General features: G+C 41.9%; 1 protein-coding gene across 7 annotated transcripts in view; it reads left to right on the top strand.

Moving 5' to 3' along the window:
• The first annotated feature begins 838 nt into the window (after nt 1–838).
• Nucleotides 839–13,399, top strand: part of PDS5A (PDS5 cohesin associated factor A) — a 128,497-nt gene continuing 115,936 nt past the window's right edge. For 6 of the 7 annotated variants that reach the window (XR_013827909.1, XM_079919093.1, XM_079919094.1 and 3 more), the window contains exons 1-2: nt 839–945; nt 1,801–1,981. Coding sequence is in view for 6 of the 7 variants with exons in the window: in XM_079919093.1 (XP_079775219.1) it covers nt 1,841–1,981 (141 nt within the window). In the remaining variant the exon portion in view is untranslated. Of the gene's footprint in view, nt 946–1,029; nt 1,155–1,800; nt 1,982–13,399 lie in introns of those variants that run through there. The other variant, XM_079919092.1, reaches the window with a different exon arrangement.

Here is a 13,399-nt window from a genome sequence, read left to right as displayed (position 1 = left end):
AATATTAATTTTAGGCATCTAAAGAGGGGAGGGCAAACTCTGGTGGTTGTCAGAAGGAACAAGAATGAGCGGCCCACGTTGTACCATGTTGCAAAACTTTTCCTCAGTTTGTAGATCCTCCGTCCCTGGGGAGGAAATCAGTTCATTTTCACCAAGTAATTCACCATTTTTCAACCATTTCCGTCCACGTCCCTCAGGATGAACCCCAAAAGTCATGAACTCATCTCCGCGGCATAAGATAAAGCCCTGTTCGTCCCGCTTGCCCTCACAGGGCCGCGGGGACCGGTTCGCTTCCCGCCAGCCGGGCTCCTCCTCCGCTCGCCTTTTGGGTCTAGTCCTCCCGGAGGCGTTCGCCGAGGCAGGTCTTGGCGCCAACCGGGTGGCGGCGCTGTCTGCCCCGCGCGCCACCGCCTCAGGCCCGAGGGAGGCGGAGGCGCGGCCTGCGGAGGAAGGGGCGGGAGCGAGGCGCGCGCCCTTCTCTCGTGTGCTCCCGCACCGCTCGCGTGACCGACCGGTGGGTGCGAGAAGCGCCGGCTGCCCGGAGCACGGACTGCCGGGCGCGCGCCGCTGCGAGGGGCGTCCGGGTCCGGGTTGGCGGACCCGGCCGGCGCGAGGTGCCGGCTGGCGGGCCCGGGGTTCCGGGGCGAACACACGAGCACACGCTCCCGGAGGAGCCTTTTCCGAGGCTGCTCTTCCTCGGCCAGACGGAGAGCGGCAGTGTCTCCCCGCCCAGCGCTCACTCGCCCCGCGTCTCCCCCCGCGGCGACTGCTCCTCCTCGGCACCGCCAGCCCCAGCGCCGCTCCGGGGCGGGCGGCGGCGGCGGCGGCGGCGGCGGCGGCGGGACCGGCGGAGCCGCTTTGTGTGCAGCCCGGAGAGGGGCGGCGGCGCAACCACCTGACAGAGGCCCGGGCGCTCGATGCACCTTCCGCCCGCATGAGGAGGAGGTAAAGGCGGCGGCGGCTCGGCTCCCGCCCTCGGCTGGTGGAGGGAGGGGACGGAAGGGGAGACCGGAGCGGGTGGGGGGTGGGGGCGCGGGACCGAGGCCCGGCGGGGCTGCCCGGAGGTGCCGGTAAGGCCTCGGCGGCGCCGAGTGGCCGGGGGCGAGAGAAGCCGCCGGGGAGCCTCAGCCGAAGTTGAAGGAACAAAATGTGAAGTGCGGAGCCGCGTCAGCCGCTTCCTGGCTTGGGGTTCGGGGTGGAGGGCGGCTTGTTTTCCCCTCCCGCGGGGGTGGGGGAGCGGGACACGGGAGGGGCGGGAGCGTGGCGGGGACGCCTGGGGTTCAGCAGCTCTGCCCGGCAAGGGCGTTCGTCCCCGGGAGACGCCGCTGCGTGTGGGTCCGGTTGGGTCCCTAGTTTTGCGGCCTAAGCCGAGCCCTATAGGCCTCGCGTCTCCTTTCCCGGAGGGGACCGGCCGGGCGGGGACTCGAGGCTTCTCTCTGACCGAGCGGGGGCTTTAGGGGTTTTGCCGGGCTCTCGAAGCCGCCAAACTTCGGACTTCGGTGTTTGGGGGTGGATTTCATTGTGAAAGGAGGACTGGGAAACTCCTGGCGCTGCCCGGGGCTTCCCGCGGCCGCCGGTGCCAGAGAGCCCAGTGGGCCCGGTGTTGGAGGGGCCCGCGTGGGTGGGCGCGGCGCGGCGGCCGCCAGGATCCAAGCCCCGGGAAGGAGCGGGTGGCGGGGCCGCCGCGAGTCCCCGGCCTCCCGGGAGAAAGGGCCCTTTGCAGATTAGAGATTTTTGAAATGAAAAAAGAGGTTACAAAGTCGTCCCTTTCCCGCTGAACTTTTGTTTTCTGACCGATAGAGGCCGGTAGAGGACTGTGAAAGAAAAGTTGTCCCCCAGGATGGACTTCTCGACCGCGCAGCCCAAGCCTGCCCCTGCCCTCTGTGGCGTTGTGAGTGCCGACGGGAAGATCGCTTACCCTCCGGGGGTAAAGGAGATCACCGACAAGATCACCACCGACGAAATGATCAAACGACTGAAGGTAAGCTCCTCTGGACCGAATGTTCACATTGCAGACGTTTGTGGTAGGAGGTGCTCTCTCCTGTGGTATTACAGCTCTGCTGGGCCTGGCCTTTAAGAGTTTCACTGACCAGGGCTTTTTTTTTTTTTTTTTTAGATATTTTACGTTTTCTCTTTTACCGCCTCTGAAAGATATTGTTCTATCTTGGCTATATCTTTGAATGGTGATTTCTGTTAGGGGCATAACCATTATGGGAAATTAGAAGGGTGTGTGTGATCTTTTTTAATCTTACTTTTTTTTTAAAGTATAAGAATTCGAGTATTTTTTTAAGTTTTTTTTTTTTTTTTTCTAGAAATATTTACGAGAATACTATTCAGAGTAGCTTGCAGCCTTAAAGGTAGGCAGTAATTTGCTTAGGAAGGTTTTCATCAACTTCTGAGGAGACTGATTTATCAAAGCACAAAAGGCATTTTAAAAATTATCACAATTTTCTAACATCCAGAAGCTTAAATATGTATATAGTATGGTTAAACTTTGACAGAAGGTACTGACTTTTCAAACTTCAGGCTTGAAGTAAGGTGATGATTTATGCCCACATGTTCAGAGGGGTTTGTATGTGTTTGTTTGTTTAAATATTTATTTATTTGGCTGTGCTGGGTCTTAAGTTGCGGCATGCGGGGATCTAGTTTCCTGACCAGGGATCAAACCTGCGCCCCTTGCATTGGGAGCACAGAGTCTTAACCACGACCACCAGGGAAGTCCCCAGAGGGGTTTTAAGAGAGAGTGATTATGGCTCTTTTTATGAGTCAGTGTATTTTTAAGCATGGTGGTCCTAATGTCAAGGTTGTAAGTTTCAGCCTTAGGTAAGTTAATTTTTTGCTTTTTGTTGCATGGACATAGATTGTGGATACAGCCTTACAAAGTAAGTGCTGTTCTTGTTAAGGGATCAGCTTGATGCAGTGTTTCTCAACCAGGACATGTTTGACCCCCAGGAGACATTTGGCAATGCTGAAGATGTTTTGGTTGTCACTATCGGGGCTGGATTGGAACAGGGTAAGACTGGAGACAGGGAGTCCAGCTAGGAAACTGTTAACAGTAGTCTAGGTCAGAGATGTTGAAATCATGAAGTAGGGCTATGATAGTGGGAATAGAGTGATAGGGAACGTTACAAGACACATTTCAGTGTTAGAATCAATCAGAGTTGGTGGGAGGTGAGGGAAGAAACGATGTTGACACTTTGCCAGTCTTCACCTTGGGCACTTGGTGAAATGTATTTTAAGGAATAATCTTGCCCCTTTGCTTTTAGAACTTATAGTGTCTAGTAAATGTTTACCATGTTATGAGTGATTAATATTTAAAGTATTCCTGTAGTTTATTGTTAAAAATCTAATTGGATTCTGCGGTTTGTTGCCCCTTTGGAAGGAATGGGACACAATGCCGTCCATTAAAATAAACCTTGATACTAAAGACTGTACATAAAGTAGGGTGCTTAATTGATGCTTCTTAAGGTTATATTATTGTTCTTAAGTGTTCTGAGATGCTGAAATATGAATTATGAAATATAAAGCTAAGTTAAAAAATTTATAGGTCCTTTAATTTTTATTTTCATATTAAGAATATCAAAACGTTGAATTCTAGTGATGGATAATCTGGTTAAAAAAAGAAAAGTTATGACTGTATATACATTTTCCATTTGGAAATAGATTAAATATCAGAAATATTGTTAACTAGAAATTGACACCAAGTCTAGAATGAGCATACGGTTAGAATATTCATTTTTTATGAGTTCTTTTGGAAGTTAAATTTGATACACATATTAACAAATTTGAATGTCCTGTTGCTAAAATTTTGCTTTTCTCAAGAATTATGATTCTGTCTTCTTCCTGCCTTTCTAAGTCGATTTTGACTTTGTACATTTTAGGGATCCATGTTTAAAGTATTACTGTCTCGTTGGAAGTATAGGTTTCAAACAATGTTTAACTGTTTTTTTGATAACTTTGGTGTTATTTGTGGATAAATTTTATAAATTTGGTAGTTTGTTATAATACAGTAACAATGTTCCAATGCTGTATAAATACAAAACTGCTTAAAGGCAAGTAAAATCTTCGTTAATGGGGCTTCCCTGGTGGTGCAGTGGTTAAGAATCCGCCTGCCAGTGCAGGGGACATAGGTTCGAACCCTGGTCCGGGAAGATCCCACATGCCACGGAGCAACTAAGCCTGTGTGCCACAGCTACTAAGCCTGTGTTCTAGAGCCCTCGAGCCACAACTGCTGAGCCCACGTGCCACAACTACTGAAGCCCGCACGCCCAGAGCCTGTGCTCCGCAATGAGAAGCCCACACACTGCAACGAAGGGTAGCCCCCGCTCGTCGCAACTATAGAAAGCCCGCGTGCAGCAACGAAGACCCAACGCAGCCAAAGTTAAAAACAAATAAATTAAAAAAAAAAATCTTGGTTAGTGGAATTCAGAGATGTTTGGTCCATTTTGTTCAGTTTTCAAGACTGGAACAAGCATTTTTACAGTGGAACCATAATTTTAGAGTTAGAATGATTCTAAAAGAAATTCTGGAACTCCCTTTATTTCACAGATAACAAACGTTAGACCCAAAGTGGCCAGGTAACATTTACCAAGGTCAGCCATAGGACAGGTTAGTGGCAGAGCCAGAGCAATAGCATCATGTATCTTTTTATTCTTATAGCTGCTTTCTTCTAAGGAATCTAAACGAAGTTGAACAAAGAAGTTGTGATTTTTATTATGCAGTTGAAAACAGTAAAGTGAAAAGAGAAGGGAATCAATGAGAGTTAACTTGGTCTTTTGCAGGGAGATATGGGACAACGTTTTTTTTTTTTTTTTTTAACATTAGAAATTATTGTGATGCTTTGAAGCTTTCTTGAAAATAATTCTTAGAGTATATCTTTGGAAGAACTTAGACATACTTTTGTATTTTAGAAGTTTTAATTTCTGTTTCCAAGGAACTACTTTAAATATTTTTATGTCCAGTCACACTGGCCTTCTGTCAGTTCCTTGAACATGCCATGCTCATTTTTGTCTAGACAGATTTAGAATTATGTAGCCCATATACGTACTCTTCCTCCCAGTTCATTAAGGGAAGTCTCTTAGATTCCCTGTTAATATATTCTTTTAATTCCTTCATATCACTTATTACAGATGTGATATTACATTTATGCATATGTTTATTTGGTTTGTCTCCCCAGCTTCTCTGTAAGCTTCATGAATATAGGTATCACATCTGTTTGCTTAGTTTTGTATCCTCTCAGTGCTAAGTTTAATACCTGGCACATAGGTTCTCAACATATATTCCTTGAATGAACGAATGAATGCTTTGGTTTTTTTTTTTTTTTGGCTGTGTTGTGTCTTCTTTGCTGCTAGGGCTTTCGTGGAGCGGGGACTACTCTTCGAATACTTTGTATTAATACTGGTTTAGACAAATATTTTTATTTTTGAAGATGAAGGATAATTTGAAAATATTTTGAATTGCAGCTAAGTACTTTATCTGAGATTGCATACTAGAGATGATAACACAGATATTTAGAATTTTAGAACCAGAAGGTAGCTTAGAGTTTATTTCATTTTGTTCTAATTTTCTGGATGAAGAAACTGTCTCAGAGGTTGTGACCAACCCTAGTCACATAAAGCTGAAAACCATCATTAATAGTTTTGTTATTTAGATAAATTACAAATATATATTAATTGGCAGAAATATTAAAATTCATACAAAGGCTGTTTGCAAGGATAGCAGACATTTTAATACCAGTGTTATATTAAGCATCAAGATTTCATTAAGGATTCTGAAACTAATGCAAATCATGTCTGATAAGTTTAATAAACAAGATACACCTATAAACAGTGTTATACAAAGTTCCATTAAGTGCTTCTGCCCACAGTTTGTTATACACAGTCTATCTCAGATCATGTATTACAAAGCTGTGTGCTACACACTTTTTTTTTCTTCCTTTTTTGCTATTTTGGAAGTGGGAAGCCCTTGAAAGCCTTCGTTTTTAAAGGGAGGGATTAGGATGAAGTTTGTTACTATATCCATTTCTTATCTGCTCTCAGAGTTCAGTGCCCCAGACAGTTCTCTAGCCACAACTCCATACCCAAACCTGCCATATTCATTCTGTCACAGAATCAAATCAAAATACTTATTACCTTGGTGCTAAGAATTAGGAAAAATTAAATAATAGGGTTTTATTGTTCTGAAAATGTCCCCCACTTTTCTCCCACTAGGTGTTACTTCTGTGTTTTCTTTGTATTTTTCTGTAATCTTTCTCTTTCTGTCAGCCATTCTCCCTCTTCCACATGCTCGTGCTTCTACTTTCTATAGTCTGGCCTGTTGGATAGTTCAGTAGGAATTGGGGTATGGTGAGCTTGATTTAGGTAGGACATCTCCCTTTTGCAATCAAACCTAGGTTGGAAGAGGGGAGGAATAGATTAGGGGCAGGAAGGCCATGAATTCTTTCATTTTTCTTCCCCTCAGGTGGACCTCAGAAATACTTGATTTGTTGTAATTATTTTCACTTGCATAAATGACTTTTATTTATCCCTAATTGCCACATAGTATGCTAATTTTGCTCATAATTCAGTATGTAATTTCAAGTCTGAATTTTGTTTATATCTTTTACTTTAATATTTGTATTAATGCAGAAGATTCTGCTAAGTAATTAAGAAGTTAAATGGAGAGGCAAGATTTCTTAAAATGAAGTCCTAAAATATAGCCAATATACATTTGTGAAGTAATACTTCATGCAGCACAGCTTTTATTTTATTTATTTATTTATCTATCTGTTTATTTATTTATTTTTGGCTGCGTTGGGTCTTTGTTGGTGCGTGCAGGCTTTCTCTAGTTGCAGTGAGCGGGGTCTACTCTTTGTTGTGGTGCGCGGGCTTTTCGTTGCGGTGGCTTCTCTTGTTGTGGAGCACGGGCTCTAGGCACGCAGACTTCAGTAGTTGTGGCACACGGGCTCAGTAGTTGTGGCTTGTGGGCTCTAGAGTGCAGACTCAGTAGTTATGGGTGCGTGGGCTTAGTTGTTCCACGACATGTGGGATCTTCCCGGACCAGGGCTCGAACTGGTGTCCCCTGTGTTGGCAGGTGGATCCTTAACCACTACACCACCAGGGAAGCCCCTACCATTTTAATCATTTTTAAGTGTACAGTTCAGTGCTGTAAGTACATTCACATTGTTGTGCAGCCTCATCATCCATCTCCACAACTTTTCATCATCCTTAACTGAACTCTGTACCCATTAAATTATAACTCTATTCTCCCCTTCCCCCAGCCCAGGCAACCACCTTTCTGCTTTCTGTCTCTATGAATTTGACTACTCTAGGAGCCTCATATAAGTGGGATCATACAATATTGCTGCTTTTGTGACTGGCTTACTTCACTTGGCATAATGTCTTCAAGGTTTATCTGTATTGTAGTATGTGTCAGAATTCACGTGTATAACATCTGTTTATCCTTTCATCCATTGATGGACACTAGGGTGACTTCTGCTTTTTGCCTACTGTTGGTAACTTTTCTTACTATCTCACAGTTTTGTGGATTAGAAATTTGGGCAGGGCTTGGCTTGATTATTCTGCTCCACATCGCATACTGGGCTCACTCACTGGTATTCAGCTGGTGATTAGACTGGTGAAGTATATACACACTGGCTTCTCTCAAACACTTGGTACCTCAGTAGGAACAGTGGAAAGACTGGACTCAGCTGGACCCTTCTTCTTGTCTATGATGTAGTGTTAAGGTTTCTCCACATGGTCTCTCCAGCAGGGTAATTGGGTTCAGGGTTCCAAGACACTATGGAGGAAGTTGCCAGTACTTTTAAAGACTTTATTCAGAATTGGCAGTGGCACTTCTACCTTACTCTACGGTTTAAAGTAGTCATAGCACAGCTGACATTCAAGGAGAGAAAATTTGACCCTACTTCTCAATGGAAGAAGTAGGAAAGAATTTGTAGCCGTCTTTAATCTACCACAGGAGCTCTCATGGTAAGTCAAAGTGTACTATGTAGTTATAGTCATACATTTGTAAAACATTTAATCTCAAAAACAACAGTATATATTTGCAGCCAATTTGCTAGATTTGTAAAATTTATTTTAAATACTCTAAGAAAAAAATTGTAGGAACTTTTTTACGTGCTAGTTATGGAAGAATTATGGGGGAGGTTCATGATTTGATCCTAGAACTTGTTTCTTACACTTTTTGAATTTTTACTAGAAAGTATCACTGGCCAATCATAATGATGATTCCCCCTTCTCTCTTTTTCAAAAAAAATCCATTTTAACTTCTTATTTTGAGACATTTTATCCCTCTAGAAAAGTTGGAAAAGTTGTACCTTCAACAGTCATCCCTTCACTTAGATTCACCAGTTGTTAACATTTTGTTACTTTTGCTTGCTTTAATTTTTCTCCAAACACACACACACAGAGGGAGACAGATGTAACATACATTTTTGTTTGAGAGTTACTTGCATCTGTCATGACATTCCACCTCTGAATGCTTCAGCAGTCTTCTTAGAACAAGGATATTCTCCTACTTTATAACAATTATCATTATCACACTCAAGGAATTTAACATTGATACAGTGATATCTGTTACGCTATCCATAATAAAATTCCCTCAGCTGCCCTAAAAATGACTTATTAAAAGTTGAATTTTTCTTCCTCTATCCAAGTTGCAGTATAGGATCACATGCATTTATTACGTCTCTTTTGTCTGTTTTAATCGAGAAAGTCCTCTCATTTTCTGGGGGTGTGTTGTTCATGACATTTTTTGAAGCATTTGTCTTATAAGAGTTCATAATCTGTTTTGTCTTATTTCCTCATGCTTAGATTCAAATTGAACCTTTTTTGGCAAGTATACTACACAATCGGTGTTGTGTAGTTCCCTTAGCATCATATCAGGAGACATATAATGTCATTTTGTCCTGTTGGCTTTGCTAAGTTTGATCACTTGTGTACAGCTCTCTGCATTGTAAAGGTATTTCCCTCCCTTTGCAATTAATAAGTAATATTCAAGGTAATAAATAGTTTTTAAGAATAATTTGTTTTCCAACAATTCTTACTCAACTGTTTTAGCACCCACTTTGGTGGTTATAAAATGTTGCCTTGATTGATTGATTGATTTGGTTTTTTTTGTTTGTTTGTTTGTTTTTGGCTGTACGCGGGCCTCTCACTGTTGTGGCCTCTCCCGTTGCAGAGCACAGGCTCCAGACGCGCAGGCTCAGCGGCCATGGCTCACAGGCCCAGCCGCTCCGCAACATGTGGGATCTTCCCGGACTGGGGCACGAACCCTTGTCCCCTGCATCGGCAGGCGGACTCTCAACCACTGCGCCACCAGGGAAGCCCTTGATTGATTGATTGATGGCTGTGTTAGGTCTTCGTTGCTGCTCATGGGCTTTCTCTGGTTGTGGCGAGTGGGGGCTAATCCTTGTTGTGGTGAGCTGGCTTCTCTTGTTGCAGAGCATGGGCTTCAGTAGTTGCGGTGCACGGGCTTCAGTAGTTGCAGGGCATGGGCTCAGTAGTTGTGGCTTGCAGGCTCTAGAGTGCAGGCTCAGTAGTTGTGGAGCACGGGTTTAGTTGCTCTGCAGCACGTGGGATCTTCCTGGACCAGGGATGGAACCCGTGTCCCCTGCATTGGCAGGCAGATTCTTAACCACTGCGCCACTAGGGAAGTCCCAACAATTGGTTTATTTTTTTCTGTTTGTATTCAATTTTATATGTATATACACATACATACATACATTCACTCTTGTGGACTGGACTCTTCATTTCTACTGACGAGTATTATCTTTGCTTGATTTTTTTTTTATTATGGTAAAAAACATAACAAAAACCATCTTAACCATTTTTAAGTGTACACAGTACAGTAGTGTTAACTATATGTACATTGTCAATACTACAGATCTCTAGAAGGTTTTCATCTTGTAAAACTGAAACTCTGTACCCACTGAACAACTCCCTTTCCCCCATCCCCCTCAGCCCTTAATGACCACTTCCTGTTTCTAGGAGTTTGACTACTTTAGATACCTCACATATAAATGTGGAATCATATGGTATTTGTCCTTTAGTGACTGGCTTATTTCACTTAGCATGAAGTCCTTAAGGTTTATCCATTTTGTAGCATATGACAGGATTTTCTTCTTTTTTAGGGCTGTGTAGTATTCCAGTGTATATATCTACCACACTTTCTTTATCCATTAATGGAAGTTTAGGTTGCTTCCACCTTTCAGCTATCATGAATAATGCTGCAGTGAACATGGGTGTGTGTATATCTCTGAGATCCTGTTTTCAATTCTTTTGGATATAGCTGGGATTGCTGGGTCATATGATAATTCTATTTAAACATTTTTGAGGAACCCCTTCATACTGTTTTCCATAGTAGCTGCTTCATTTTACCTTTCCACCAGTAGTACACAAGGGTTTCAGTTTCTCCACATCAGTGCTTATTTTCTGTGTTTTTGATAGTGGCCGTCCTAACAGGTATGAGGTAATGTCTCGTTGTGGTTTTGATTTGTGTTTCCCTGAGGACTGGTGATGTTGAGCATCTTTTCATGCTTACTGGCCAGTTGTGTATCTTATTTAGAAAAATGTCTGTTCAAGTCCTTTGCCCATTTTTTAATCAGGTTATTTGTTTTATTGTTGTTCAGTTGTAGGAGTGTGTGTATTCAGTTTTAGGAATTACATTGTTCGTTCTTTTTATTTAATTCTACATGGTTCAAGAGTCAAAACTATAGAAAAACTTACACTTCTGGAAGTCTTCTTCCCATCTTTATCCTTTTCACTTCATTTCCACCCACCTCCCCTCTGTAGATAATCATTTTCATTAGTTTCTGGTTTATCCTTTCTGTGTTACCGCCCTTCTTCTTAAAAGATAAACTACTATATATACTCTATTGTGCTTTGCTTTCTTCACCCAATATGTCTTGGAAATCACACCATATCTGGAAATGTCTTTAAATTCATTTTCATGGTGTTATAGTATTCTATGTGTAGATGTGCCATAGTTTACTCAACTAGGCTCTCATTGTTGATTTGAGATTGCTTGTAATATTTTCCTATTACAAGTAATGCTGAAGTGAATAACCTTGTTACACATTGCTTTGTATTTGTGGAAGTGTATCTTTAGGGTAAGTTCCTAGGATTGTTGGGCAAAAGGGTACATTTCTGAGTTTTTGTTAGAGGTGGTCATATTCTCCTTCATATGAGTTGTACCATTTTGTACTTCCACCAGCAAGTATAAGAGTGTCCAGCCTCTCAGTAATGTATTGTCAAGTAATGTCTACTTTTAAAGTAGCAAATTGGCAAATTAACTCTTGCCCCAAAAAGCCATTTTATTGCCTCCTGGCAACAAGAGAAGTTCTTTATGAGAATGATTAAATATAAGTGCTCCATTGAGGTTCAAAAGGATAAGAACCCTATTTAGATTTCCTTAGAAACTCAAAAGGAATTGAGTGACTTTTTTAGTATGTTTAAGGAAATGAGGGTGGGTGGGGTAGAGATGGAGACAGAATTTTAGGAACAAAGATGATGTTGAAATCATCAAGCCTCACTTAGGTCTTTATTCAAGACCTTGAGTTAAATAGAAATGAGGTGAAGGCTTATTATTAAAAATCATAAATGAAATAAATAACGGCATTGGCATGTAAAATGCCAGTGCCGTGATTTATTTTCCAATTATCAGAAATCTGTCGATGTCCAAGGGAAAAAGTGCTTTGTGTTCACAGTAGGAGAATAGGCTTAAAGCGTTAATGAATTTTGTTCCTATTAGCTTCTATTTTCAGAGTTAATTATTTAAATTAAATACTACTTTGACTGAGGTTGTTGGCATATGGAAGTATGTCCAGTTGAATTCACTGGTCAGAAAGATAAAATGAGTGGAGTTTATACATGATATAAAAGCATAACAAGTTTTTATTTGCTGAAGACAACAAATCGAGACGTTTCTAGATAACGGTTGTAATAGAAATCTAAACACAAACATAATGAAGGAGTTTACTAAATTTCTTTCCCTTGCTGTTGGCATTTGGTCTTTTACATTAGTACAGATCTTCCCAACTGATACTCTACACAGTTGTAAGTATGCCTAAATACAGAGTCCCTCAGCCTTTGGAGATTACAAATATTACATCGTTTTTTGTATATTATGTGATATTTTAAAAGTTGGGAACTGCCATAATATATGTGTTGTTTTTCATGTTATATTATAAAATTATTATTAAGATCAAACACTTAAAACTTCCTACCAAATAGGGGCCCTGTGATTAGTGCTGATAAAGCCAGCCCTTGAATAGCATTAGTCCATTAGGGGAACCTGGATTTATACGAGGAATAACACTGGAATGGATTTCCGTTTATATGAAGGATATTTGAGATTATTATATCATAAGTTAAATGTCAATTATGTGCTAGGATTGTATCTGTTTCTTTGGATAAAGAGCTACTAAGAATTTTGGTGGTCAAGAGAAGTTTCAAGGAAAAGGTGACAGTTACACTGGGATTTGAAGGCTTAGACTTTGGTAAGCAAATAGGTGGTAAAACATTTCAAACAGATGAATAGCAGGGACAAAGAGACAGAAGCATGCTTGGTGTGTTTGAAGAAAATGAGTAAAATAGTTTTGCTAGAACTAAAGCATCCTAAAAGAGTAGTGGAGAGGCAAAAAGAGGAAGTTACCAATGAAATTGGTAGAATCCTTAAATGACAGAGGAATTTGTATTTTAAAAAAATAGCTAAAAAAAAAAATAGAGCTGAAGAGTGATATGTCTGCATTGTGGTTTTGCATGATTAGCAAAGCTAGGTGACCAAGGAGTTTTTTAAGCACATGAATACCACCCTTCTTTGAGGCCAATTTGTGGAGATTTTTTATCCTCACATCCAGACCAGATAGTATCTTTTGTTGAACAGTAATCCACTTCTAATTGATACTGTCTGAATGAATCTGTTGGTTGCTGAGAGTTTAGTCACATGATACTAGGTGTGAAGGCTGTGGATGAGTAAAATTTTAAGAACAATTAGTAGAATTTTATGTACTAGATTATAACAATATGAATTGGATTTTTAAAAAATAAATTTATATATTTATTTATTTATTTTTGGCTGCGTTGGGTCTTTGTTGCTGCACGTGGGCTTTTTTCTAGTTGCAGTGAGTGGGGGCTACTACTCGTTGTGGTGCGCGGGCTTCTCATTGCGGTGGCTTCTCTTGTTGTGGAGCACAGGCTCTAGGCACATGGGCTTCAGTAGTTGTGGCACATGGGCTTAGTTGCTCTGCGGCATGTGGGATCTTCCCGGACGAGGGATGGAACCTGTGTCCCCTGCATTGGCAGGTGGATTCTTAACCACTTTGCCACCAGGGAAGTGCCAGATTTTTATTATATATATTCAGTGCATGTTTTTCCAAAATTTCCTGGAACTTCTGTGGTAG

Source organism: Stenella coeruleoalba (genome assembly GCF_951394435.1).
Source record: "Stenella coeruleoalba genome assembly, chromosome: 4".
In the NCBI taxonomy this organism is placed as follows: domain Eukaryota; kingdom Metazoa; phylum Chordata; class Mammalia; order Artiodactyla; family Delphinidae; genus Stenella; species Stenella coeruleoalba.
This window is presented reverse-complemented; position numbering and strand designations above follow the sequence as displayed.